This window comes from Electrophorus electricus, chromosome 12 (assembly GCF_013358815.1).
Source record: "Electrophorus electricus isolate fEleEle1 chromosome 12, fEleEle1.pri, whole genome shotgun sequence".
NCBI classification, from domain to species: domain Eukaryota; kingdom Metazoa; phylum Chordata; class Actinopteri; order Gymnotiformes; family Gymnotidae; genus Electrophorus; species Electrophorus electricus.
In genome coordinates, this window is record NC_049546.1 from 7803749 (window position 1) to 7831302 (window position 27554).

Below are 27554 nucleotides of genomic sequence, written 5' to 3' on the forward strand. Positions count from 1 at the left end.
TCCAGAGTGTACTGAGAGTGGCTGCTTGCTCTGTTCAGAGGCCCAGGTCTACTGCAGCGTACGGCCACTGATCCACTGGTAATATCTTGTTGACAATGAGAGGAAATTTAGAGAAGATTTTCTGATTTATTTGAGAAGGGTTCCAGGCAGAGAATTTGACTAATAGAAAGGTAGGTTCACTTAATATTTATTCAGTGGCCACAGTTTGTTGGAGTAAAGCATTTGGTTTACCCTTTGGCTAAGCTCAGTGCATGCATTGACATGATAGACAGCGAGACCATCAAGCCAGTAAGTAAGTTCATGTCTGAATTTGATAGTGTAAACAGAGACTTAATATAATAGAACAGGTCCTGTAACAAAGACCTTCAGACATGTAATCATTAGTGCTGAATGTAATGCATAGTGTGTACTCATTAGCACCGCCACCTCTCACAATCACAGTGACACTTTGGAATTTTGTCATTCAGTGCCAGTGAAAAGTCTTTGGCTAGACATCCCTAAGTTGGTACAACATAGTGCTAACATATGCAGCACGTTTGGCTGGCATATGCAGATCATCTTTGCGACCTTTAAAGCATCACCAAATGTGCTGTTGCTTCTCTGAGGATGCTAGTAATTACTCCTACATATATTTATAAATTTATCTGTGTTAGTGACGCCTGACCTTGGCTTACTGAGAACAGCTTCCTCTCACCATAACATTGCCTGTTGGCCCTCAGCAGGAGCAGTGAGTTATCTTTAGGAACCGTGAACTTCAGTATTTGGTCACCCTCCCTCTCTTCTCTCAGGCTTTTCTCAGAGATGGAGGCTGTTAAGGCTGTTCCCAGGCTCTGTGCATTATTCACTCCCTCACTCACTCACTCACTCACACACACACACACACACACACACCCAGTCCTCAAAGCTGCCGTATGAGGGTGGAAAAATGTACTCTGCTTGTAATTGTAGATAATGTTTTAGGGCAGTGGAAAGGCGAGTTAAAGTATAGTTCAGGCTAGTTAGCATTTGCTTAAGTTACTTTGCCAGCTGTCCCCGTGACCTTACAGAAGCCTACTTTAGTTTGCGCAACACCAAATGCTATCTGCATGGATGCAGAAACATGATATGATATAGTGTACAGTGTCCGTGCATATCTCCAACTGTATGCCATTTGATTCTTTTTCCTTTGTTGTCAGCATATTGATGGGCAAAGCACATGACTTCCTCAGCTTGTGTCTTGTTGGATTTACTGTTAAAATGGGGTGTGTCGACCTGCACCAGCTTGTTTTTCCTGCTTGTGACTCTGTTAACTCTTCTTTTATTGCAGCTGGAGAAGTCTGGGACACTGTGCAGATTTTGTCCAAAATAAAGTCATGCTGTTTCAAGTGCTGAAAAGTGGGTTTTAGGTTAGAAAGTTGACATGTCATACTTGAGAGAGAAGAAGGAAGCAGCACAAAGCACCCCTGAAATTGCCTCTTGAGGAGAATCAGCAGTTCTGTTCTGTACCCTTTCAACTATCCAGCCTGAAGTTCCCACTTCTGATGGCATTTGTCAGCATGCGATGATACTGTGGACACGTGCATGGAAAGTCAAAGTTGGCAGGAGAGTAGGCAAGTAAACAGGTTCCCCATTTCCTGGAGTGTTTGGAGAGCAATGAGCATAGAGGACTGGACTGCAGAGACATGAGGAATGCTTCGGATCCCTATGATGAAGAGGAGGATGACGACAATCTGGTAAAGTTTATGAGGGCTTATATAGGAGGGAAGTGTCTTGTAAGTTTGCAGCTGTGAAAGAATTTGATAATTACACTGTACACTACTGTCTGTAGATTGTTCTGAGATGAAAGTGATAATTGACTATGCCAGTTAGTAGTGAATGTATCGGTTTTTAAATATCATTCACAATACTTACAGATCAAAAATTCACTGGCACTAGTTGACGGATTAGGCGTGTATCGCATCATAAAACATCGTTTAATCTAATATACATTACCATTTATTTCCATTCAATCTTTCTAGTCCTCTGAGCGTCAGATCGTGGTGGGGATATGCTCCATGATGAAAAAATCCAACTCCAAGCCCATGACCCAAATCATGGAGCGACTGTGTAAGTTTGAGTACATCACTGTCGTCATCTTCCCAGAGGATGTTATACTCAATGAACCCGTGGAGAAGTGGCCCCTGTGTGACTGTCTCATCTCTTTCCACTCCAAAGGTCGGTCTCACACACAAACGCATTATGTACACAGTGCCGTTAACATATCCTGTTTTGAATTGTTTTGATTCTTTGTTGCCTTTTCTGTTGCATTTGTAGGATTTCCCCTGGACAAAGCTGTGAGTTATGCCAAATTAAGGAACCCCCTTCTTATCAATGACCTCCATATGCAGTATTTCATTCAGGACAGGTAGGATGGCCAAAAGGTCCCCAACCCTCGCCTCTATTATATGTCAACTTAATGGTTTTGAATAGCCTAAACCTTTGATTGTTGCATACTTGTAGGAGAGAAGTGTATCGTATTCTGCAAGAGGAGGGCATCGACCTGCCACGCTACGCTGTGTTGAACCGGGACCCTGACAGACCCAAGGGTAACAGGGAGAACTCCACAGCACATGGAGAAATTTGCACCTCTCACATTGCAAATGGGTGTCTGTATTCTCTTATGTACGCAATGGTATGTAACTGTAGGGGTGCATGTACCTCAATGTTCGGCTGCATGACAACAGTCTTTAATGTAAAGTGTATGTGTTTGCATGTCAGAATGTAACCTGGTGGAGGGAGAAGACCATGTTGAAGTGAATGGGGAAGTCTTTCATAAGCCTTTTGTGGAGAAGCCTGTATCTGCAGAGGACCACAATGTGTACATCTACTACCCGACCCCGGCAGGAGGGGGCAGCCAGCGACTCTTCCGGAAGGTGCTGTACACTCTCCTCTCCTTGTCACACACTTTTAGAATGTTTTCTGTTGATTTCACTCCAAGGAGGGTTATGCAACCATATTGTGTGCCCTAGATTGGGAGCCGCAGCAGTGTGTACTCTCCCGAGAGCGCAGTTCGCAAAACTGGTTCTTATATTTATGAGGAATTCATGCCTACAGATGGTACAGATGTGAAGGTACATGCAGACGCTGTGGTGTTTATGTACATGTGTCTCCACCGACCAGTGAAGGGTTTAAAAGTTAACTGAGAGTTGTTCTGTCTCTGGCGAATGACAGGTGTACACAGTAGGACCTGACTATGCCCACGCAGAAGCCCGAAAGTCCCCAGCACTGGATGGAAAGGTGGAGCGAGACAGCGAGGGCAAAGAGATCCGCTACCCAGTCATGCTCACAGCCATGGAGAAACTAGTGGCCCGAAAAGTGTGTCTGGCATTCAAGGTGTGCCGTTTTTCCTATGCTGTTTATATTTCACCCCAAAAGGTTTGAGTTGAGTGACATTGATATCTGCTCACCACAGCAAACGGTATGCGGTTTTGACCTGCTCAGAGCAAATGGACACTCCTTTGTCTGTGATGTAAATGGCTTTAGCTTTGTAAAGAACTCCATGAAATACTATGACGACTGTGCCAAAGTCCTGGGGTAGGTGAGCCTTCTTATTTTATCACATCAGAGTTGTGGTTATTTTCACATAATCTCATCCTTTTTGTATCATCTTAATAATAGTGCTTGAACATGTGCTCATATATGTATAATCATATACTCAAACAAATACTCTGCAAATTCAAGAACTGTCTGTAAATTTAGTGCACTGGTGTCACACTGAAACCCTTCCCACAGGAACATGGTAATGCGGGAGCTGGCTCCTCAGTTGCACATCCCTTGGTCCATCCCCATGGAAGCAGAGGACATCCCTATAGTCCCTACGACCTCAGGAACCATGTGTGTATCCCTCCATACACTCATTTACCCAGTTCATCTAGTGCCTCATGCATTAGAGGATAACATACGAACATGAAGAGGTGTGCTTGACAGTAATTTCTGTGGGTGTGGCTTATTAACATTAAAGAGCAGAAATGCCATAGAGTTCCCATATGTCTTATTTACATCAAAAGAGTAGAAATGCCATAGGGTTCCCATTTGTCTTTTAGGATGGAGCTCCGCTGCGTGATTGCAGTTATTCGACATGGAGACCGCACGCCCAAACAGAAGATGAAGATGGAAGTGCGGAATGCCCTGTAGGTTGTCACACTAACACACACTCACACAAAAGCTGAGCTTCATATGCCTCATTCTTCTGCGTCTCTTTCAGGTTCTTCGATCTGTTTGAGAAGTATGGTGGTTACAAGAGTGGTAAGCTGAAGCTGAAGAAGCCAAAACAGTTGCAGGTTGGTGTGATGGAATGAGGAAGCGGGCTTCCAGTGTAGCTCTGTTAGTGATGGTCTCACTAACATTGTATAAAAATTACAGAGCTGTTTAATTTAATAGGCCTGAGATGCTTTTGTTTTGTGGTCTTTTGCAATGTCTAATTTTTTTCCCCGTTTAAAGGAATATGTTCATAATTGAAAGAGTATGTTCACATTTTGCTTTAAATATCATGCTAAAGACTACTTGCTGCTGATGATCTGACACACCAGCATTTGAATAGGAATTGTCCTGCTCAGTACTGCACATTTCCTGTGTAACCATCAAACATTCCATATTTGCTTTTGTAATGACTAATTTCTTCAGTACTTTAAGGCCTGCTTCACAGGCATGGATTCAACTTAGTCTTGGACTGAATTGGTCTGTCAGTGGTCAATCACCACTGGAATTTATTTATTTTTTTAGTCTAGGCATAGGCTTAATCTGGAACTGAGAAGGGTGCCCTTGACTCATGTTTATCTACATTTGTCGGTATTTTTAGCTCCGAGGCAAGGTCTTCACTGGGTAGTCATCAACATATTTAGGTCAATGGAGTGTGACTGCTCAATCTGTGGTATGCACACATGCATTGCTAGGTTGTTTTTGACTGGAATATCCCATATCAAGGTTATCATGTATTATTTTGGTTAGTTTCCCATGGACATATTTTGTTCATGAAATTTAATTGGGTATGGTGAACTACAGAGGCCAATACTTTATGGACCAGCTAATATTCCGTTACTTTTCTGAACAAAACCGAAGCAAACTGTGCTGCAAGTCATGTATTGTTAAAAAGAATCCTCTTTATCCTCATTTGTCAGTAACAATTATGATTCTAATGTTCTGCAGCATTGTCCTGTGATAATGTCCCTGTTGAAACCATGCCATGTGGGCTTATGTGTTTAGGAGGTGCTGGATATTGCTCGTCAGCTCCTATCCGAATTGGGTCAGCACAATGACTGCGAGATCGAGGAGAAGAAATCCAAACTGGAACAGCTGAAGACTGTACTGGAGATGTGAGTATGCGGTGACTTAAGGTCAGATTAGCATTAGTTCAGGAGACCAGGTTTGTCAGCGCTCTGACCTGCAGCGCCGCCCTGCTGTACAGTATCAGCAGCACTGTGTTCGTGTCCCTGCTTTAACCGGCCCTCGTCTCTTTCGTCCCTCCTCCTTCTGCTTTTTTTCTTTTTTTGAATTATTCAGACATCACTGCTGTCCCTTTGCTTTGCCTCTGCTCTCCTGTTTTAAGGTTTTTTCCCTTTTTAAGATTAATATTTTTGATTTTGTTTACTGTCCTGCTTATCGCTGTGTAATTTGTTTTATGTTTTTACGTATGTGAATTCTCAGGGAAAAAAACTTTGTTTGGTCACGATGATCAGTGTAGCTTGTCACTGCTGTTATACCCTTCAGAACTCTGTTTCTTATATTCCTTCCTGTCTCTCTTCCTGTTCCCCTGTTTCCCACCCTTCATCTCTACTGCTGTCTCCCAAGGGAATCCAGCCTGAACGATAATCAGTACGCACCTCATGGCCTATGCCTCTTGAAGTGCATTTTGCCTTATCAAGGCCTTTATACTCACAGTCATTAACCTGTAGCCTTGTACAATTGAGTGATGAGTTAAGTAGGAGATCCTTATAATAAATCCCTTCTAATGAGGTCAATGGGAGTCCATTTATGATGCACGTGACCCCAAGTGTGTTCTGAATAACCGACTTTTAATAACATTTTACACGTCATGTAAGATGTTTAATTTATTGTTAACAGGCTGATTAAAAAACAGGCTTTGGGTCAACACTTGTGTGACAGTAACATCTGAGGAAGTGCTTGATTTGTTATGATGAACCCTCCATGAACTGAAAAAAATGCTTTCAAAACTGGTTTAGAGTCAGTTTGATCCTTTTGGTCAAAGACTCCAGACCAACTCTTGGAGCATTTTAAACTATGATAATCTGATGTCTGATAAACGGAAATAGGTTATTCAGACATCTTTCTCTTTCTACCTGTGTATTATATCCCTGGCATGTTGCTCTCAGCTCTGATAGTTTTGAATTCCATTTTTGTTTCCATTACATATTTTATCTGCAACTTCAAGATGGTCCCTTACTGCAATGATGCCCCCCTATGGAATGTTTTCACATTTTTATATTGTGTTTAACATCAAAGCAATACAGCATCTGTCTGCCATTTAAGTCCTGTAAGGCCAGTGTGGGCAAAGGCACCAGTTATGGCATTGCTCACATGCCAGCTGGTAATCCATGCCACCTGACATGTGTTTCCAGAAACTTGGCAGCCCCTGAGCACCCCTGAGCAAGCAGAGAGTCATGCTGTGGCCTGTGGCTGATGCTGGGGTCTGATGGTGGCACTGTGTGGCCAACACTTGGGTCTGGTTGTGTGACTGTGTGGCCATGAGCCTCACCCTGTGTTTTTCAGGTATGGCCATTTCTCTGGGATTAACCGGAAGGTGCAGCTGACCTATCTACCCAACGGCCAACTGAAGGCATCGAGCGAAGAAGAAGGTGTGTGGGTATGGGAGGGCGGGTGGTTTGTGTGTGGGTATGGGTGGGCGGGTGGGGTGTGTGTGTGTGTGTGTGTGTGTGCCTCTCTATTCATATTAGGCACAAACGGCAATGAACGTGTTTCATTTCCTTCTGTGTATATTTTATTAGTTTAAATGTGTTATCCCAGCAAAAAGAGATTAGAGATAATGCAAAACACTCGTGTGGCATGAGAAAGGTATGGTAGGAAATTTTGAATGAAAGAAAATCACAGTCCAGAAACAAAATACCGCACAGTTAAAAGTAATATCAGGCAGTTGCATCAGAAATATTTGTTTTGAATGATCATAAAATGGCTTTTATTATATTACAATGAAGATCATTACTTTTTATAATATATGACTTTACATGCCATTTTGCCAAGTCTGCGTGTGTCTGTTCATCTCCACACACAGACACTCTGATGAGTGGTCCTTCCCTGCTGCTGGTGCTGAAGTGGGGAGGGGAGCTGACCCCCGCCGGCCGTGTTCAGGCAGAGGAGCTGGGCAGGGCTTTCCGCTGCATGTACCCGGGAGGGCAAGGTACACATGCACACTCAAAGACCCTTTATGTGCTCATAATTGTTGGAGTTATCAGTGTGGATGCCTAAATTTGCTTGTTATCTAAAACATAGTGACAAGGTATCGGCATAGTGACAAGGTGTCAGCATTTATCCCTGGATTCTAGTTCACTGGTATGTTTAATTCTAACCTACTATACTGTGCTTGGATATATTCTATGAGCAAATGACAAAGCACTTTTGTAAGTCGCTCTGGATAAGAGTGTCTGCTAAATGCCGTAAATGTAAGGTACACATAGGAAACATGAACTTGCAGTTCATAAAGGGAAGATCATCAGCCACAAAGTAAATATCTTTTTAATATAGAGAAATAATGCATGTGTATATATTTTGACATGTTGAAATGATGGTGTATGGACCGTGCTGGGTGCACGGTCTAAGAGCTAAGAGTTTCATAACAAGCATGAACACACTTTTCTGATTTTTCAGTCCAGGCCTTGATTTGCTAAGGTGTTTCGTACATACAATGTTGCAAAAAATATGGTAGTTAGCATGAGATAAATGTATTCACAATAATACAGTCATTGACCTTATTGAATGCTGGTCCTGATGCACACTGGCTTGGATGAAGTGTTTTAACATGTACTGTAGTCTTTGGGAAGATCACATTATTTAAATTTGTAACGGTGAAGTTTAAAGATACTAATCTTTAACTAAAGGAAACATTTTTATAATTCTATATCAGAACATTTCACATATTTAGGAATGTGTGAATTTGTTCATAAACCTGAGTCTCATGGTTATATTGTTTTACTAGTTTACATAGTTTTGTGGGCGTTTAAAGGATTTTTCTTCTGTCATAGTTTCTTCATATCAATGTGCAATTATATGCTAGATTTAGTGTTTGTGTAATTTTATAGAGTAATTATTGTGTAAAGAGTGAATAACAAGCTCTTATGTTGAACTTTAAACAATTTCTCTAAATAACTGTTTTGCCTGGATTCTCCACACGCAATCCTTCCTTTGCTGCATGCATCTCCTGCTGTGCCCAGTATTGTAAGTGAAAATGAGATCTTTATTTCCTTTTTGGGTAGTTTTGAAAGTTGTCTTAACAACTTTGGCTGCTGAATAAGAATAACTAACCACTCAGGCTGTTTCCCAGTCTCCTACTGAGTCATGGTGTGTGTTCAGAGGAGAGGAACGTTCGGCACTACCAGCTGATTTTGGCTCTTCTCTTGTCTTGAATTATAAACTAGATAGCTGCAGACCCCTGGACTGTGAATCCCCTATTGACTGTGGTAAGAAGGGCTTCCCAGTATGGGAGTGTGGGAATGATCTTTCCAGGGTAGTGTTTGAGCGTGATCTTTCCAGTGTGGGAGTGAGGTAGTGATTTTATATGCTTTTTTTTTTTCATCATTTCATACTTTAGCAAACACACAGCCCATCTAATCCTGTTTTGTCAGCAGCCATATGAACTAATCCTGTTTGTCTTGTCTAAATGGTATCAGGGGATGTCATGCTTGTGGACTGTGCAGAAGATTCCATGACCTGGACATTGGTTATCATGACTCCTAAATGATCCTGTAATTTGTCAAGCAGTATGATGTACAAAAGACCATGGGTTGTTTTGTTTAGTAAAATAGTTGAACTCGATAATCATATTTCTTGACAACCAACACCAAAGTCAATGGATTCTTATGTTCATATCCATTATTTTGTTCAAGTTATGGATATTCTTGAATCTGACAGTGGTTTCATTTAAAATACTTTTGTTTGTTTGTTTTTTTTCTCTTTCATGGCTCAGATTTGCATGAATTGCACTGAAAGTGTAATTTTTGGTCAATGAAAGCTTATACTTCTATCTTATACTGTCCTCATGTATAACATCCTACACCCATGTGTTCATTATTAGCATCAAGCAAGCAGAACTCTCAGGGAGGCTAACGTACCTACAGAACAGCTGGGGAATGATGCTCAGTTTTTGCTGTGTGTGTGTGTGTGTGTGTGTGTGTGTGTTAGATCTCAGCACCATGTCCTGTAGCAATACCACCACCTCTCTGCTCTTGCAGGTGACTACGCAGGCTTCCCTGGCTGTGGCCTTCTGCGTTTACACAGCACCTACCGCCATGACCTCAAGATCTATGCCTCAGATGAGGGACGCGTGCAGATGACTGCTGCAGCCTTTGCAAAGGTATGTGTGTGTGCGTGTGTGTGTGTGTGTACTACATTAGTGCTTTACACAAGTTTTGTGTGCACACATGCACCTGTTTGACTGAGTCTGCGTTTGTCTGCGTTTGCCTGTGTTTGCATGTGCCTGTGTCTGTCTGCACAGGGCTTGCTGGCACTGGAGGGTGAGCTCACCCCCATCCTGGTGCAGATGGTGAAGAGCGCCAACATGAATGGCCTGTTGGACAGTGACAGCGACTCGCTCACCGACTGCCAGCAGCGTGTCAAAGCTCGTCTGCACGACATTATGCAGAAGGACCAGGACTTCACGGAGGAAGACTACCAGAAGGTGCTCAACTCTGCCTGCCAGTCTCTTTTCCTCACACTGCTATCTGTGCAGTCCTTTGAATGGTTTCCTCATGTCACTGGGCACGATTTGAGATGTCACCCTCTCAATACTGTTATACGCAGCTGGCTCCGACTAGCAGCCCCTCCTTGCTAAACTCCATGAAGATCATCCAGAATCCTGTCAGGACATGTGACAAGGTCTACGCTCTCATCCAAAGCCTCACCCGTCAGATCCGCAGCCGGCTGGAGGACCCCAAATCCGCGAGTGCGTGTGCCTCTCCACCCTTTGGGCCAGTTGTTCTTTGCTCTGAGCTTGTTTGGAGATGGTCCGCTTGCTTTATTAGAACCCATTGGCTGCTTTGAGGGTTTTATGGCATGTGTAAATTGAGCTGCATGCTTTCAGGCCTGCAGTTGTACCACAGCGAGACCCTAGAGCTGATGTTACAACGCTGGTCCAAGCTGGAGAGGGACTTCCGCATGAAGAATGGCCGCTACGACATCAGCAAAATCCCAGACATCTACGACTGCATCAAGTACGACACGCAGCACAACAGCTCGCTGGGTCTGGAGGACACGCTGGAGCTCTTCCGGCTGTCGCGGGCACTTGCCGACATCATCATTCCTCAGGTAGAGGAGCTGGCACATTTTCTGTTTGTTTCCTTGAGGTTTGTTTTTTTTGTTGTTGTTTTTTTTTGGTGAGCAATCTTTGCTGTATTGTTTTATTTGTCTTGTCTGTTTGATTCCCATCTGTGTTCCTGATATTCTTTCTTGTTCTTGTATTTCTGTATTTGTCTCTTTCTGTCTGTACCATAGGAGTATGGGATTAGTAAACTGGAGAAGCTGGACATTGCCAGTGCATACTGCCTGCCACTGTTTAGGAAGATCCAGCTGGACCTGCAGAGGACTCATGAGGATGAGGCTGTCAACAAGCTCCACCCACTGTAAGCCTCTCTGCTGGTCTGCAGTACAACTCTTAAATCCCACTCAGGCAATGTGGTTTATAATGCAACACCGAGCAATTAAAAAAACCATGACAAGTTCAACAGAGCGTTATGCAGAGCATGTTTTACTTACTTTATTTTACTTAAAACCCACTGCAAAAAGTAGACCTTTTGTTCCTCTCCGAATGTGTTTTGGAATAGTTAAGTGCGTGCATGTGTGTATGCGCGCGCATGCAAACTAACGGTCTGCTTGTGGGGAACCAGGATTTGTCCTTGTGAACCCGTGTGAGTGATCAGGATGTGCTTTCACTCCCCCTGGTGGTTCAGGTACTCGCGTGGCGTGATGTCTCCGGGTCGCCACGTGCGTACCCGGCTTTACTTCACCAGTGAGAGCCACGTGCACTCCCTGCTCAGCATCTTCCGCTACGGAGGCCTTCTCAATGTCAGTAGAAGCTCATCCTAGACTTTCCACACATTCACTGAGTGTGTGCATGCAAGGACATTTGTGTGTTCATGTGTTTGATTTAGGAGGGGAAGGATGAACAGTGGAAGCAGGCCATGGACTATCTTAGTGCTGTAACTGAACTCAACTACATGACTCAGATAGTCATTATGCTGTATGAAGACAACAATAAGGTAAACTCCAAAGTCCACTTACATCGTCTCTTTTAACTGATTGCCCTCACTCACAGGCAATCTCATGGTGTGTGTGTGTGTGTGTGTGTGTGTGTGTGTGTGTGTGTGTGCAGGATCCATCTTCAGAAGAGCGCTTTCATGTAGAGCTGCACTTCAGTCCGGGGGTCAAGGTCTGCCCAGATGAGGAGAATGCACCAATGGGCTTTGGGTTCCGCCCTGCCTCTGCTAAGGTGTGTGGGAGTCTGTGTACTGTAGACAGTAAAACCCTTACTGTGCTTCAGTGCTGTGTTCATTGATTTTGTACTAATCCAGCATCACATTACCTACCCAAATCTTAAACGTTACATGAGATTACTGAGTAGATGGTTCAGCCTTATTAATGTCGGCATGACTGTAGAGTCAAGAGGACCTGGGCAGTCTGGAGGATTTGTCTAAGGATGAGCCTGATCACACTGCACTCACGGAGCCCCTGAGCATCCACAGGAAGTCGCCATTGCTTGCCAACCGCAAGGCTGGCTCCATGGAGGTACGGACCTTCAGCCTGCATATGCCTGCAAAAGCACTTTGTTGAGACATAAACAATAACAAAAATATGCATTTTTAATGAAAAATATCTTCAATCTATGTCTATTGTTAACATATAGTTATTGCCAGACCTTAATCTTTCAAGTTTGAGATGTGGGCAAAAGAAGCAGCTGGGTAAACTTGTCATTTAGGAGGTGTGTGTGTGTGTGTGTGTCCGTGTGTGTGTCCTATCCCCACAGGTCCTCTCTGAGTGCAGCACTTCCTTCAGTGGAGCCATCTATCGTATATTCCCCTCATGTTCCCGCCAGTCCCCTGAGGTGAAGTCCAGTGGCCTGGGTGCGTATGGCGCATCTTTCTATCCCAGCAGCGTCTGTGGTCACTCGTTACCTGGCACCTCCAGAAACACTGGCGTCCACTAGGCAGTGACAAGGCACTTCTAAGGCTGGAGGGCAGCTCATACTTTACCCACAGCAGCTCAGATCTACTCGAGTTGCCAGTTGTGATCTAAATTCGGCTGCTGGCAGCACACTGAGTGCTATTCCTGTCTGTCCTGTTCCCGTCAGAAAACTTTGAAGAGGTGAAACAGTGCAAAGCATTCCTCCAGTTATAACCCATTTCTTTAACACGCTAGCGTGTTCCCAGTGCGCATACCGAGGCCAGTAAAATGTTGCAAGCTATGTTTAGACAGATTTCTGGACAAATCATTTCTGTTCCACACTTTTTTTTTTTCATTATGAACAAAGCAATACCTTGTGGCCAGGCAAGTCAGGCAATACCCAAGTAGAATCTCACATCAGATTTCCTTGATTTATGAAAACATAAAGGTACAACTGTGTTCCTACAGGACTTATCATTTTGGAGTTATCAGTTGTCTCAATCATAAATTTACTGAGTGTGTTTTTAAAAAAAGGAGATTTTATTTGCTGTCTCATTACAGCTGTACTATTTAAACTGAGTTGGAGAGTGCTTGTCTCTGCAGTGCTCATTTGTAACAGTGTGCATGTTGCATCGGGCCTGTTTCTCACACCAGGATGAAATGAATCCCTTCAGTGCCTCTGAATCTAGCTGATAGCAGTTCAGACTGGCTGGGCATGGGGAGTGTTGGGGATGACCCAAAGGGGGAATGCTCTGAGCTGCTGTCATTCTCCAAATAGCTGCTTGGTTTTACACTCGGCGGTGTTTCAGCATGTCGATCGTACGCACACTTCACGCTGTGCTCAACCACTTTGTTCCTGTGACATCCTGCATATGTCATTGCACTTGACCTCTCTAATGAGCTAGTAGCTGGTGGCTGTCCTTAGTTTGGGCTAGGAGACATGCAGGTTTGTGGCTTAATGAGCATATCAACAAAACAGCTCAGGTGAGCTTGTTCCTGAGCAAAACATCCACTGCATGTTCAGTAGTGAAAACTAACTGCCATCAACCCTCTCCCTTCCTCCTTGCTCCACCCCCATCCCCAATGGTCTCTTCCAACCCTTCACAGGATCCCTGCACACGGGCCTCTTCAGTGCCTCCTTCCGAGGGGTGTCCTCCAGTGCCCCTAACCTACGAGAGCTAGCCAGAGCCCAGCGCAAAAAGGCCACCTCCCCCAGGAGGCAGTCTAGTAGGCACGGTATGTCCCTGACAACCCATGTCTTCTGCCTTTAGTGAAGCATATGGGCTCTGAGATAGAAATCCAGATCCTTGAAATCCAGATTCAGATCTTTCTCTATATTCCCATTCAGTTTCTATTTCCGTTTCAGTCCGTTTCCCATCCACTCTCCCTCCCCATTCCACTTTGCCCTATCCCATACAAGGCCTTTGAGTTTTTGCATGGACCCGACCCTTGGAGCCTCTACGCATTACCTCCTGGATCTTTGCCACTTACTTGTTTCCTCTCTCTGAACTTCAGGGCTGAGCTTACCACTCCAGCGCTAATGGCTTCAGCCTTGAACTCCCTGCTCCCTTGGGTGCACCAAATGCTGTAAACACATCCTCTACCTAGCCCTTCATCTCATCCAGCTGCTCAGTGCAATTTCACTATGACACGTTTCATGACTAATTCAGGTCTCATTTATTAATCATTAAAACGTTGACCCTGAAGCACTGCATGGGGGATTGTCTCTAGCACATTAATTTGCATCTGGAAGTAAACTGATTGAGTGCATGTGCATGCCTGTGTGTACATTTAACATATCTGTAAAGAAAGTATTTATTTATTTATAAGACTGTTTGCATGTGGTTCCTGTTTCAACTCATTTGTGGTTCACATAGCGCTAGTTTATTCCCACGAGACAAAGTTCAAGGCTTCTATGAATACGATTGTGATTGTACCTAAATGGATCAGTCCTGCTGTAGCCTAAATAGCTGGGTTTGTTGTGCAGAGGGCTCTGTTGTACTTTCTTTTAATGTTTTTGGAAAAGAAAAAAAAAATCAATCATTTGCTGATGTCAATTTAGCAGTGGGAGTGATGTTCTACCGTCCAGATGAACTTTTTCACTTCCTTGTTATCCCAGGGACTGGTTGCGTTGGTTTTGCGCCTTTTACAGGTTTGTCCACAGGGTGTCACTGTGTTGCTTGCACTGAGACCTGTGGCATAATGGACTGCTTACGTTCTACTCAAAATAGTGCCATGTCATACCGTTCTAACAAAAACAAAGGGTAGAGGGGACTGTTTATATTATATAACTTTTGATTATCTCTGTTTTACATCAAGTGTACTGCATGCACAATGTTACGTTATTTTTTGATGTTTTTTATATTTGAGTTGGACTAGGCCCAAAAGCTTTGGGGCAAAGGGTTGTGTAATGTGTATACACACACGCATGCACGCATTCCTGCTGGTGTCAGTTAGTTCTCAGTGTATGGCTGTAATAGAAGCGTAACTGCAGCAGTTTAACATGGCTTGCTTCTTTTATTTCCTCAGAGTTGCTCTCAATGCCGGCTATAAAGAGGTTTTCTGTGTCATATGCCAGGCATCCAACTAATGGTATGTCCGCTGTTTGGACTCTGTGTTTTGATGTTACTTGCATGCCCACGGGTGGTAGCACTTAGCAATCTGTTGGTCTCGTGATCATTTGGACATCTTTTTTGAAACGCTTTTTGCCAACTCCTCATACCTATTCTTCCTCCTTTTAAAAAATTGGATTGTCTGACTACACTGTCACATGTTTGACTCTAATCTTCCCTTTGTAACTCATTTTCTTTCTTTGTCCTTTGGCTAGATGCATGTCTCATTTCTAGATATGACCTGCATGATGTATTTTTTAGCGTGTTCAAATATTGTCATGTGCTTGGTATCTGATATATACTCAACCCCCTCCTATCATTGAATAAATTAGAATTAACAATCATTAAATTGTGCCAATTTTTTTCATGTTTGTTTTAATAAGCAATGATCATTGCTAAGGATGATTTAATTGCAATGTATTATTGCTGTATCTACTAGCATTTTGAACAGCAGTGATTCACTCCATATTTTAGCTGAATTGAACATCCACTGTTAATGAAGGCAGGGCTTACCATGCTGTTTGTCCACGACAGTTATGGTTAACCAATGCTGATTATTGTAATCCTCAGAGATGCTGAATATGTTGGGGGTATTCATGCAGTATGGATAACTCGTGTCAATAAGCTTCTCACAGTTCTTTTTTTTTTCTTTTTTCTTCTGTTGCTGATGAACTCTGGGAGGGGCTGGGAAAGCCCATTGCAGCAGAGAGGCTAGGTCTCATTGATCTGCTGCTTCTCTCTGTTGTTTTGGTTTTAAGGATGTCGCCATATATCTACAGCCCTGGGCTTACAGCGACCTAACTGGGAGTAGATGTGCCGGTTGTAAAGAAACTGTTGGCAGCAGCAGCAGTCTGGGTTGCTGCAACTATGGTTATATTCCTTGGGGGGGGTTAAAAATCTACAGTCATTTATCTTGGTCATTTCCGTATGTGGTGTTCCAAATTAAAGTGAACGAAATTGAATTGGCACTTAGTCAGTACTGAGTTACTTGAGAAGCTGGAATCTGTGCAGCCGAAAAGTGTGTTAGAGGAGGCAAAAGAAACTTGTCAGCTCATTTATGTGGGCATTTCACAGAAAAGTGGATCTGCCGTGGGGAGTAGTTTGAACAGAGGCCTAGTTCTTGAGTACCCCTCTGCCCCACAATGCAGACTACATTGCAGTCTATTTTTCCTACAGGTCATTGAGCACGCAGAAAACTTTATCATTGGCTCAGTTTAGTGACATGTTTTAGAGGTGGCAAACTGATAAACCATGCAGTTCTGACAGGTCTACAGAAGAGTACTTCCATCCAGTACTTTTTCCTTTATTGTGGCAACCATGTGTGCCTTTTTTAGAAAGATGATCATGCTGGTTAAAATCCATCATGGCATGTCCTATGAAGGCAGCTTCAAAGGTAAAGCTGTAGTAGTTGAGTAAAGGCTCCTCTGTAATCAGGGAGCCGGAATGTCTCTTACAAGTTCCGACCTGAAGTACCTAAACACTCTGTAAAAGCTGTACTGTTAACGAGACAACAACAAGCCCCAACACTCAAAACATACATAAATGGTTATTCAAAGGTTTTTCATATCTGGACAATGAAACTGTCTCCATGTTTTAGTTAGGAACAGCACAGCCCTTGTCAATTCATCTGCTTTGCTGAGTCACTCGGCTGTGATGTCATGAGCACCTGCTGAACTGGGCCAGAAGAGGCTCTGTGCTGTGCATGCTGTATACTGGCCAATGGCTCCTCCTTATCCTCCCCATCTTGCTCATCCTCTATATCCATTTCTGCTATGCCTCTGCTTGCTTCACTCCTCCTTTCATATCTCCGTTCACTTCTTTCTCTCCCTCCTGAAAACCACCTTTTCTTTTTCCTTCTTCTCTTCCTCCCTTTTCTTTCTCCTCTTCAATCTCTCTCTCTGTCGTTTCCTTCGTCCTCTCCTCCCTCAGAATCTACAGAGGAGCAGCAGCAGGTAGCTGAATTGCTGGGTGGGCTCTTGGCTGACCCTGTGTTGTCTCAGCACCTCCACCGCTGCTCCTACCACCTCCGCCTGTTCACCAGCTGGCTGTGCTCCCAGCCGGAGCCGCGCGACTGTTTCTCCGGTCAGCACCCCACCCAAATCCTTCCCATTCTTAGATCTCTCCCATGCGCCCCGCTGTGGCTTGGAAAGAAATCCAGTGTGCAGCACGGTGTTTAAGTCTGCAGCACTGCACTGACACCTCGGCATTATGCACTCCTGCACTGCCCGATTTCTTCGTTTTTACACCACTGTTGATTTGAAGGCATAGCTATGTTGCTTCATTGTGCCGCTTGCTGTAGTATGTGCGTGAGGGGCTGGCGAACAGTGGTGCACACCAAGAAGCAAGGGGTTCCTCAGTGTAGCTGTCCTGCTTCAGACGACTTCGCCTGAGCAGTACTAATGTAGAGACCTGAGCAAAGGCATGTAACAATGAAGATGTTCAGATCAATTCTGAGATTACTTTGTGGTTTAATAGCCATTTAAGCAGACAGGCACAGATGAGGTGAAAAGGCTGCAGTGTTGTAAATGTGCTCAGTTAAGACTGCTTGTTTACCCCTGCTTTTCTCTCGCCCCCTTTCCTCTTTATGCACTATTTATCCACCCTCTCATTCAATCCTTCCATCAGTTTTCTGCACACCTCGGTCTGCTACATGTAAATGCTGCAGTCTAGTGAAGTGGTATTTTTTTCAGCTGTATTTACTGTGTCAGCTGAATGAGAGACAACCTGCGGTTTTATTGAGAAGAGGTTCCTGACCTTGTGCAAGAGGAGGGAATAGGAGGGACCTTTCCTGAACCTCCGTGAGGTGGCAATCCTTTGCTGTGCTATCTGAAGTCCAGACAGATCTTCTCAGTATGTTCTAGTTCTGGTTTTGAACTAAAGAGATTGTGAAATCCATGTCCCCCAGCATAGTAGTTTCCATACCTTTCAAAGGACACATCATCTTCCCAGCATTGCCATCACGACTTGTAGCAGGTAGTGTCTGACTCCATTAACCTCCCAATGGCAACGTGCCAAAAAAACAAACTGAAATCACATTTTCTACAGTGACATAACATTACAGGGAGCCATGAGACTGATAACCCATTTAACTCTTTTAATTGGTGCATTACTCACTCAAGCAGGTTGCCAGTACACAGAACCTCATGCTTAATGTGGTGATGCTAACAGTGCTTTATGGTGTGAAATGTTAAATGGGAGGAAATTAGTTAGTGGGGAAACAAGCCACAATTGACCTTGGTAATAGGAGAGCTGCATAAAAGTGAGCTCCAGGGGACAACTCATATACAATCTATGGAACAGGTGCCTCTCTCTCTGTATTCTGTTGAAACACCCATTTTTGTTCCCAGGTCATTTTATGTTTATTTCAGTGAGGAACACTGCTTTACTGTTGTAGCTCTCTCATGTGTGAGATAAATGACTGAACAAAAGCCATTGCCCTGTGCTTAAGGATGGCATTTCATGTCGATTGTGTTGATATGAAAGCTGTAATATCTGGGGAAAAAAAAAGTCTTCTGAAGAAACTCTTACCATGTGTGTATGTAACACAAATGATGCAACTGAGCATAAAACATCACACAGGTGTTTTAGGCCATGTTTCTTTAACAAAGTGCCAGTGTCCTCTCTGTCTTTGCAACACTCCCAATGAGTTTTATTCCTAAATTCTCTCTCTGAAAAAGTGAAAGGGTGTTGTGGTAATGAAGGATTTAGAAAAGCCTCTTACTCTCTGCCTGATGGTCTGACATTTCAAAAACATAAAAGGTTGTGTTTTTTTCCCCCTCTGAGGCATTCAGTCAAATCTCCCATATCCCAGAATGGCATGGTATGAATTTGGCATCAGTGGAGAAACGTTTCAGGAGGGAGGGGTTGGTCAAACACTCCTACTTCCTTCTCGTGAGCATGCAGGCTATTGGTGGCAGAGAGGTGCACTGTGTAGGAACGACTTTGGCATTGGGCCTTTGTTTCTCTGTGCTGCAGGTTTCGAAGGCTGCTCGATGGTGCCCTCTATCTACCCATTGGAGACACTGCACAACTCCCTCTCCCTGAAACAAGTGGATGAGTTCCTCAGCAAAGTGTGTGAAAGCAGGAATGAGACCCTCACCAAAACAATGAAGTGTAGGTAAACGCACAGACACAGACTTGCACGCAATAATAATAATAATAATAGGTTAGATTTATATACTGCCTTTCACAAAAACCCAAGGTCGCTTTACAAACATGGTGAATGGAAATACTGAGAAAAGAGGTTTAGAGCTGGATTTTAAAGGTAGAAAGAGAGGAACAGGAGTGGATAGGTGTAAGAAGGAGTTCCAGAGAGCGTGTGCAGCAACACTAAATGACCGGCCACCCATTGTGGAAGGCATAAACCTGGGGACAGTAAGGGGACCTGAATCAGAGGACCTTAAAGAGCTAGATGGAATGTATGGATTGAGTAACTTAGTAATATAAGAGGGTGCAAGGCCAAGGAGTGCTTTGAAGGTTAGAAGAAGAATTTTATATTGAATTCATTTATCTATTGGTAACCAGTGTAACTGTTGAAGGATGGGGGTGATTTTCTTTGTGGGGACCAATAAATACAGTAGCTGCAGCATTTTGTATATGCTGAAGGGGGTGGAGAGATTTAGACTGTATACCACAGAAAAGTGAACTGCAATATTCTAACCTAGAGGTAATGAATGAGTCAACCAGGATCTGAGTCTTTAAACGTCATCATAGAGTGCAGGCAAGCAATATTGCAGAGATGGAAGTATGTAGACTTGCTCAACTATTTAATTTGTGGTTCAAATGACAGACACGAGTTAAAAAGAACACACAGGTTCCGTGTAGTGGTGGATGGGCTAACAGGAGTGTCAGAGATGACCAGTACAGAGATGGAAAATGAGGAAATATCAGATTTGGTGCTTATAAACAGACATTTGGTCTTGCAGAGCCAACATGCCCTACTTCACTTTATGAACAGCAGCTATTTAAGTGGCATGAAACTGACTATAGGAATGCAATGTTGAATACCCCTAACAGCTTTTAAGTTTCCATAACTCTTAAAATGTGTGTTACAAGAAAATGGTTAGTTTGGAAATGTATTTGAAAGATCTAACTACTGCATGTGCCATTTCCTTTGTACCATTTAGGTTTCTCAGCTATGTTTGACTCCCAGTTCCAACCTTCTATGCAGCCTGAGAGTCTGGAAAGAGCCCACTCTTCTGTAGCTCCTGCACAGCCAGCCCAGCCTGTCTGGTGTGAGTATTCCCCCCTCCCGTGCAATCTGCCACCATTCCGGGGCTCCAGGAATCATCCGACTCCCCCATCAGGTCATACCATCCCCAGGCTGCAGGATCCAGCCAGCTGCCCGGAGACAGCTATGCTCCAAAATACCCAGCATTCTTGAGTGTCTGCCACCAGACATGGAAACAAAAATGAACCCGTCTGTGTGGGCCTTAAACTAAGATGCACTTAACATGCTGTTTCCTCCCATCTCCAAAGGGGAAATGTTCCAAGAATTAAGGCCAAATTAGGACTCTTCCCCCTGTCTCCTCACAATCTGTTCATGTCACTTGCCTTAGTTGCTCTTAGCTTTTAGAGCCTCGGTCAGCTACAAGTCATGTTGGGATGTATTTTCACAGAGTATTATCAGCATCCACTCTGGATGTTGACCTCCGCAGGCATGAGGCAAATCTAGGTTGCCCAATATGTGCACCATTGCTTTGTCTGACTGCTTGTAACCTATTTACTATGATGCTTTTGTTTCAGAGAAAACCAGGAACATGCTGGAGGATATGAATGTTCCACAGATTAGAATGGTGGAGTTGCTCTAATTGCCATTCCATAACATGACTTATGGCATTTCCCCACTGGGTTTCTTTATTTAGGTCAATCCTGTTTCGTCTGAGATGCGCGTGTTAAGTGGGACTAGAGAGGATGTGCAAACTGGAACATTAAAAAGATTAACTAGCTTTACTTTTATGTTAAACCAGTGCTTATTTGTTTGTCTTGGGGGTGGGGGGGGGTTTGCATTGTGTGTGTGTGTGTGTGTGTGTGTGTGTGTGTGTGTGTGCGTGTGTGTGTGTGCGTGCGCGCATTCAGACACCAGCAATCCTACTAGTGCTGCATCCAGTTCAGGACCTTCATCAATCTCCATGGTGGAGCCTCCATCAGCCTTCAACTTCAGCAGCGAGTAGACCTCACGCTGCACCTCAGTCTGCCTATCCTGATCTGAGATCAGCTTCAGCAGCAAGCTGCACTCATCTCCTCTCAGCAAACCTATCCCGATCCAGGATCCTCTCTCTCTCTCTCTCTCGGAGCAGTACAGGGGGCAGAAGGTAAACCTAGATCAGCAAGCAGCTTCTTCCTGAAGTCCACACAGGGGCTGCTGGTCTGCTCACCTTTGCATTTGGTGTATTTCATTTAGTAATGTGAAGCTGCTTTGCCTTCAGAGAAAGAGCATTACTTGGGCTGTCTGGTAACAGATAGAGACTACTGAATCCATTAATTAGCTGCACTTCCATACCTCTGTGTTCTGAGCGAGTGAGATCTTAATTATAGTCCACACTAAGCAGTGTGAAGATGAAGAGACTGGAATACACACTGGTAATTGTCCCTTCTCACAGCTGATTGCAGCTGTCGGCCTCTTCTTGCAGCAGTGCAATTTCATTGGACGATGACATCACTCCATGCTCAGCAGCAGCTAAAAGATGCAGGCAGACCAATCAGCATGCAGTTTTGTTTATCTTGAGGAAGCTGAGTGGACATGTCTCCCCCGCACCTACAGCTGAGTCATGGTGCCAGTAAATACACAAATACGTGAAAACAGTTATACTGCAGCCAGTCGACCAAGCACAGATTTTTAATAACTTCTTTGATATTTTCTGAGGTTAATGTTTTAATGTTGGGCATTCTCTTTTAAGACTAAAATATATATAATGCGAATCATTTAAATGATAGATGATGATGATGATGATGATTTGAGTGAAACAGAATGATTTGTATGGCCTAATAATAACAGTATCGGGCAGTGTACTTCTGCTAGCAACTGTGCCTTAGCCTTATCGTGTATTACAAGTTTGTTTTGCCTTTTTTTTTTTTTTTTTTTTTTTTTTTTTTACTGAACTTTCCAGCCAGCCAGACCTGTACCTCTTCTGTGAATACCTAGGTACTCTGGTAATGTCTGTAAGGGCTAAGTGAGAGTGTAAGGGCTAAAAGGGCTGCTGTTCTTGTCAGAGTGTTACTTGTGAAATTTAATTGAATTTATTTAATTTTGAGATCTAGGTAAATACATATATAAATGTATTACATTAATAAAATAATGGGTGTAAAGATCAGTGGATTTTTTAATATAAGTTATGATGCATAATCAGCTTGAGAGATTCTGAGTTTTGTTCAGTCATTATAAGGAATGATGGGGAAACAACAGTATATTATAAGATTCTGGAAAATAATTCTAAAATAATGTTAGAACTAACATGGACATTACCATTCTTTCCAACTGAATTTTGCAGTTTTGAAGCTGCATTTAGAGGCTTAACGTTTAATTCAGGACATTGAAATCCACTAATGATGACTCATGCTTTGCCCTCTGCTGTGCTGCGTTGCTATGGTAACAGATTCTGAATGCCATTGACTTCTGCTATGAAAACCTGGCTGAACTAGTGACTGTGCAGTACAGGAGAAAGAAAGGGGGAGATTGAGACAATGGGACAAAGAGTGAGTTTATTCTGAATAAGTCACATCCAGACTTCACAGGAAGCCAAATGGTGATGTAATTTCTACCACATTCCTGGTTTTCATTCAGTGAGGGGTAGGAAGGAGTTTCCCACAGGCATTTGATATGTCTGCATTGTGGGCCAAATGAGGAAAAAGTGCATTACCTCCCTTTCATCCAAATGGTAATCAGTTCTGCAACATTTGATTTGTTTATGATGGAGACTTTGCTAATATCCGATTATGTACTTCTCTCTAGATAGTCTTGTCTCTTTTTTTCTTAGCCATTTTCTATCAAAAATATCTATCTCCAGTTAGATACCTGGCCCACAGAACTCTAATAGTTTATCTTGTAGTGTATGTTGTCATAGCAACTGCTTTTAGGAGAGCAGTAAGTGGTTGAGGCTGTGAGAGCTGGCAAAGTTTGTCATGGTTACCTAAACAGCAGGCTAATTGCCAGGCTGTGACTTTCTCTAGTGTTGGCTGGATCTGGAAACCTTGTCAGACCTGTTTGCCTGCTCAGTTGACACGAGCTCTACAGAGCTGGAATCACAGAACAGTCCCAGTCAGCGTTGTACTGACTGCTTCATGTTATTTCCTATGTGCTTACGCTTAACCTGAAAAGGCAGCATTATATCTAGCCAAAAGTGTCTGACTAATGTGAGATCATAAAAAAGACAATTTCAGAGTTTTGGCATGAAGAATTTTTTTAATTGATGATCACCAGGATGGTTCCTTTTTTACAATAAATCAGCAGAAATCTATTTTTTCATTTAGAGTTGAAAGAGATTGTATGGAATATTGCACTAAAGAAGAACAGAACCAAGATTCATACAGCGGCAAAAAACAGGAACTATCACAGCGTCTTCTCAACAACATCTTAGGGCAAACAGAAGCAAAGCCCAGTAATATGCATATTTCAGTACTATTAAGACAGTTAGCTTGATCAAATATACCTTTTATAAATTGGTATTTTTGTTTAATTTCAGTTATTAAATGAGTACATTCAGGATTATAACTAATAAGATCACATGCAGAAAATGATGCATTGGCATGAGATATGAGCCAATGAGTCCATTCCTTTTTGAGAATGGGTTTTAGAAGGATGAAACTGAACTGATCTTACCATTGAAGTCTTTTTGTTTGTTGATAAGTACTGAATTACACCAATGCTAGAATGACGCAAAATGAAAACAATCCACAAGAATAAGTTTGTCAGCTTGTCTGATTGGTATGTACAAGTCTATGTAAGTAGAGGAGTTGTGCATCATTCTTTTTTATTTCTTCTTTCACATTTCAAGTCATTTTCAGGAGAAAACCCTACAAGTGTACTTTGTACTGGATTCAGTGTTATGAGTGAGGGAAAGCCCTCTGCAAGCCATTTCTGAGTTGTCTTGAGAGGAAACTCAGTTGTTGAGAGTAATGTATTCTTTAAAATTGGAATCAGCAACTGCTGATATACAGCAATGAGTCTAGAGTAATGTTTTGACACACGGCACTCATCTATTAAAAAAAAAAACACCTCAGTCATTCTCTGCAACCATTCCCATCACAGTTCACTGTGCATAAAAGCTAATTCTTTGTCTTCAAGCAGCATCCAGCAAAGCAACTTGCAATACATTCAGTAAAACTAAATTAGTGCATTCATTGCTTGCACAGTTCTGTGTATGGAAATCACAGCTAATCAACAAGACCAGACAGTACTCGTCGCTAAGGCAAAATATTAAGATATATTCATACCTGTGGGGAATACAGTACAGGATCATATTTTAGCATAGGTCTACTATCAAAAATACATTTTGTCCTTGGTGTTTAATGTTGGGAGCAGAGAGCAATCTCAGTCACTGTCCTCTCTCTGTGGGCCTAGAGGTAACTCAGCTTTGACCTCCTCCAGCCAACCTTGTGCGTTCACAGCTAAGAGGAAAACAGTAAAACCCTGCCACGGAAAGCATCTCAAAAGGAATTCTTTCAAAAGAAGACTAACCCATTTCCATGGGGGAAAAATGAAACCAACCTCTAAAAAATACAATGTCAAAAGCAGCACATAATGCTGAATCATATATCTCTGAAAATAACCAAATAAGACATAAAGCGAGAATAGGCGAGCAAGCTCACTGTTATCTGTGACCTGGCTTGGGATAAAATGTTATGCTTTGTAATTTCAAACCCTGTTTCAGCATAGAAAATGGCACAGTGTATTTACCACAGAAAGACTTCATTTATAGGTGAGCAGCAGCGGGTTTCCACAATCATTACTAAAATGTGGCTAGTTGTATGTAATTGAGGTGAGGACACTGCACTACAGCCTGGACTATTCATACACAGTCACTATCTTGCTTTCAGGCCATTTTGCATGCAACAAATAACAGTGTGATGTTAATAAATTCTGTACTTTCCAATGTGGTGAAAAAAATCTGGCAGGTGTATGTATATGTGTTTGTGTGTGTTTTAGGCAAATGCTAAACTTAATGGACTGAAAGAGTTTGTACTATTATAGAAAGATAAAAAAACTGCCCATTTACAGATGCTAAAAAATAAATAAAAGAAAAAGTAAATAAATGCATTATGAAAAGCTGTTTTACATTTGTATTTTAAAATAATTGTGCTGTTCTAGTGCCTTAAATTATTTGCAATGAATCCATGACCTCTGAATCACTCACTGAAAATAGTTATATGGTGGTCATTATAAATTAATTGCATGACACAATAATGTTAGGTTTATACATTTGGGATGCCATTCTAGATTCAATCAACTACATTACATTCAAGCTTCAGTAAATATAAATACCTCAGTTTGTTCCATTTCTTTACAGTAAATGAATCATTTCACATTATTTATGTAATATTTACATGCAGTTTACCTACCCATACCCCATTTCATGTATGGCCCTCTCACTCTATAAAATGTGCTATCATACTTGGTGCAAAATATAGTTTTAGTTGTTTTGGATAATACTTTAGAACAGGGGATAATTAATTCTGCATCACTGTACATCTATTATAAGGCTACTAATGACTTGCAATTCATCATCATTAAAATCTAGCTTCTATTTCAACACACATCAATTCTATTAATTCCTTTTCCCCATGCTGTTTAAAGTGCTTCTGCATTGTTCTGTAAACCATTATTTTTCTTTCTAGCTATTGAATGCAGAAGGCACATGAGAAGGGATGAAATGGCACACACTCATGCCTGAAATCATTATTTATATGGTCTCATGTTCAAACCTCTTAACTGCTACTGCTACATAAATCACTGGTAATCAGTGCCTCCCAAGACTTTTCATTCACATAAAAGCTAGTATCTGAAAATTGTTTTAAACTAGGTCTGTTAATGTAAAACTTTACAAAATGTGTCAATTATTTGTGTATGTACTTTTGTTCAAATTCTTTAGGTATGTACTCATGATGTCATTATGAAAATTACTGCAACCAGGCCACTGTCCTCCTCCAAACTTTTCTAGAAAAAACCCCCCACACATTTGGCAATAAGGTTTCGTTTTCTCTAAATGTCATGTTAATCAGTATGTAGATGGTTCAGTAAATTATATGAAAGTATTTGTCTGTATGTAAAGATGGGGGAATACAAAGTCTCTAAATACACTGTACCTCTTAAGAGAAGCCTGAGCTGCACAAGCACCATGCTTTAGTTAAACTAAGTAAAATATCAGTTGCTGCAAAATAAATCCTTTTTGTTAGCTTTTTTGTTTTTAGTTAATTTCTTTTAAAATACAGATTGCTACACACAAGCTGCACCGTTCTTGAATGTTTTGCATCAGCCAATGTGGGTACATAAGGGCCTTGTCAGCCAAACACCACTGAGCTGCTGGTAACCGGTGAGGTCATCTACAGTGCCATATTCTTAAAGACACATACATATACAGTCTCGAATAACAAACTCATGTTGACATGACGTATCTGCAGACAAACTCCTTTTCTTTAAAAAGACACAAATTCTCAATCAAAGTTGCATTACATTTTCATAAATCCTCTATAGATTTTGTTCATTGTAATAATATATCATTTAGATTGGGACCTTAAAAATGTTTTAATTAGCTTGTTTGTTAATTTCTTGGATGGGTGGTTGCTTCCATATTGCTGGCATTTGTACAGTATGTGCCTTTTCAGAATAGGGTGATTCAGGTCTCCAGCACTGGGTCTGTTTTAAATGCAACCATGATACATTACCACAAACAGGTATTTTGAAGATTTTTACCTTAAAGATTTGTTGTCTCAAAGAGGCTGTTAGATCTCTGAAGAAGAAATGCTCCTCTATTCATTGTATGTCTTTGTAGATTAATACAAACTCATTTAAAATGAGTAAAGTAGGGCAAGGATGAGCTATATTATTATAAATTGCAGAGGGCCTATTTGTGCTACAAATTCAATTTTACACAGGTACTTGTTTCTGAAAGATATAGCAAATATGAGTAAACTAAATGTACAATAAACTTCAGCCTATGCCACCAATTCTCAAACAGCATCTAGTAATTCAACATTGAATTCTTGGCCTACGTCTTACAATCAAATAGCACATGGGTGTGAATCAGGAGACTAAACCAAAGCTTATAAGTAAGGCCTGGTTTGACAACACTAGGGTTTGTGGCCATTGCAGGCTAAGATTAAACTATAAAAGGCAGTCAATGGAAAGCAAGACTGTGTGTGGTAACAAATACACCATATTTAGGAATCATGAGAAATGAATGTATTTATAAATTGAATACCTCCCTAGAATTCTATTTTGCAGGCAGGAAAAGACTCATCCTGCATGACCACTGTGCTGCTGCTGGCCAGGACCATTATATTCAGATCCTGCTGCTTCTCGTGAGTCTGCTGGTACCAGTCACGAGTCACCTCTGTGTCGTGGGTAGGAATTAGGGTCACCTTTGG

At 42.2% G+C, this 27554-nt stretch overlaps 2 protein-coding genes across 11 annotated transcripts in view; one reads left to right on the plus strand and one right to left on the minus strand.

Annotated features, from left to right (window-relative positions):
• ppip5k1b (diphosphoinositol pentakisphosphate kinase 1b) lies at positions 1 to 24170 on the plus strand. Of its 9 annotated transcripts, none has more exons than XM_035532209.1 (32): positions 1 to 170; positions 1307 to 1712; positions 1998 to 2193; positions 2293 to 2383; positions 2479 to 2564; positions 2737 to 2891; positions 2988 to 3089; positions 3190 to 3351; positions 3431 to 3552; positions 3751 to 3852; positions 4062 to 4148; positions 4223 to 4298; positions 5221 to 5330; positions 5806 to 5829; positions 6745 to 6830; positions 7265 to 7390; positions 8625 to 8666; positions 9438 to 9559; positions 9701 to 9883; positions 10006 to 10147; positions 10286 to 10509; positions 10696 to 10823; positions 11151 to 11265; positions 11352 to 11459; positions 11573 to 11689; positions 11857 to 11985; positions 12224 to 12320; positions 13468 to 13596; positions 14890 to 14952; positions 18948 to 19085; positions 20099 to 20206; positions 21058 to 24170. In XM_035532209.1, exons 2-32 carry the CDS (start codon positions 1662 to 1664, stop codon positions 21288 to 21290), a joined length of 3654 nt encoding a protein of 1217 aa, XP_035388102.1. In that variant the 5' UTR covers positions 1 to 170; positions 1307 to 1661; the 3' UTR covers positions 21291 to 24170. The 9 variants fall into 9 exon arrangements, with proteins under 9 accessions (XP_035388102.1, XP_035388100.1, XP_035388103.1 ...); XM_035532207.1 differs by lacking the exon at positions 8625 to 8666 and adding an exon at positions 16902 to 17054 and having other exon boundaries at positions 11142 to 11265; XM_035532210.1 differs by lacking the exon at positions 8625 to 8666.
• Positions 23354 to 27554, minus strand: part of map1ab (microtubule-associated protein 1Ab) — a 36133-nt gene continuing 31932 nt past the window's right edge. For both annotated transcript variants that reach the window (XM_027013865.2, XM_027013866.2), the window contains one exon: positions 23354 to 27548. In XM_027013865.2, the coding sequence (XP_026869666.2) occupies positions 27393 to 27548 (156 nt within the window). In that variant the 3' untranslated portion in view covers positions 23354 to 27392. The remainder of the gene's footprint in view (positions 27549 to 27554) is intronic.

Coding starts and splice junctions, on each gene's coding strand:
- ppip5k1b (XM_035532207.1), top strand. CDS start 1,662: ATGAGGAATGCTTCGGATCCCTATGATGAAGAGGAGGATGACGACAAT. Junction 6,831..7,264: donor GGCATCGAGCGAAGAAGAAG/GTGTGTGGGTAT, acceptor CTCCACACACAG/ACACTCTGATGAGTGGTCCT. Junction 11,986..12,223: donor GCAAGGCTGGCTCCATGGAG/GTACGGACCTTC, acceptor CTATCCCCACAG/GTCCTCTCTGAGTGCAGCAC.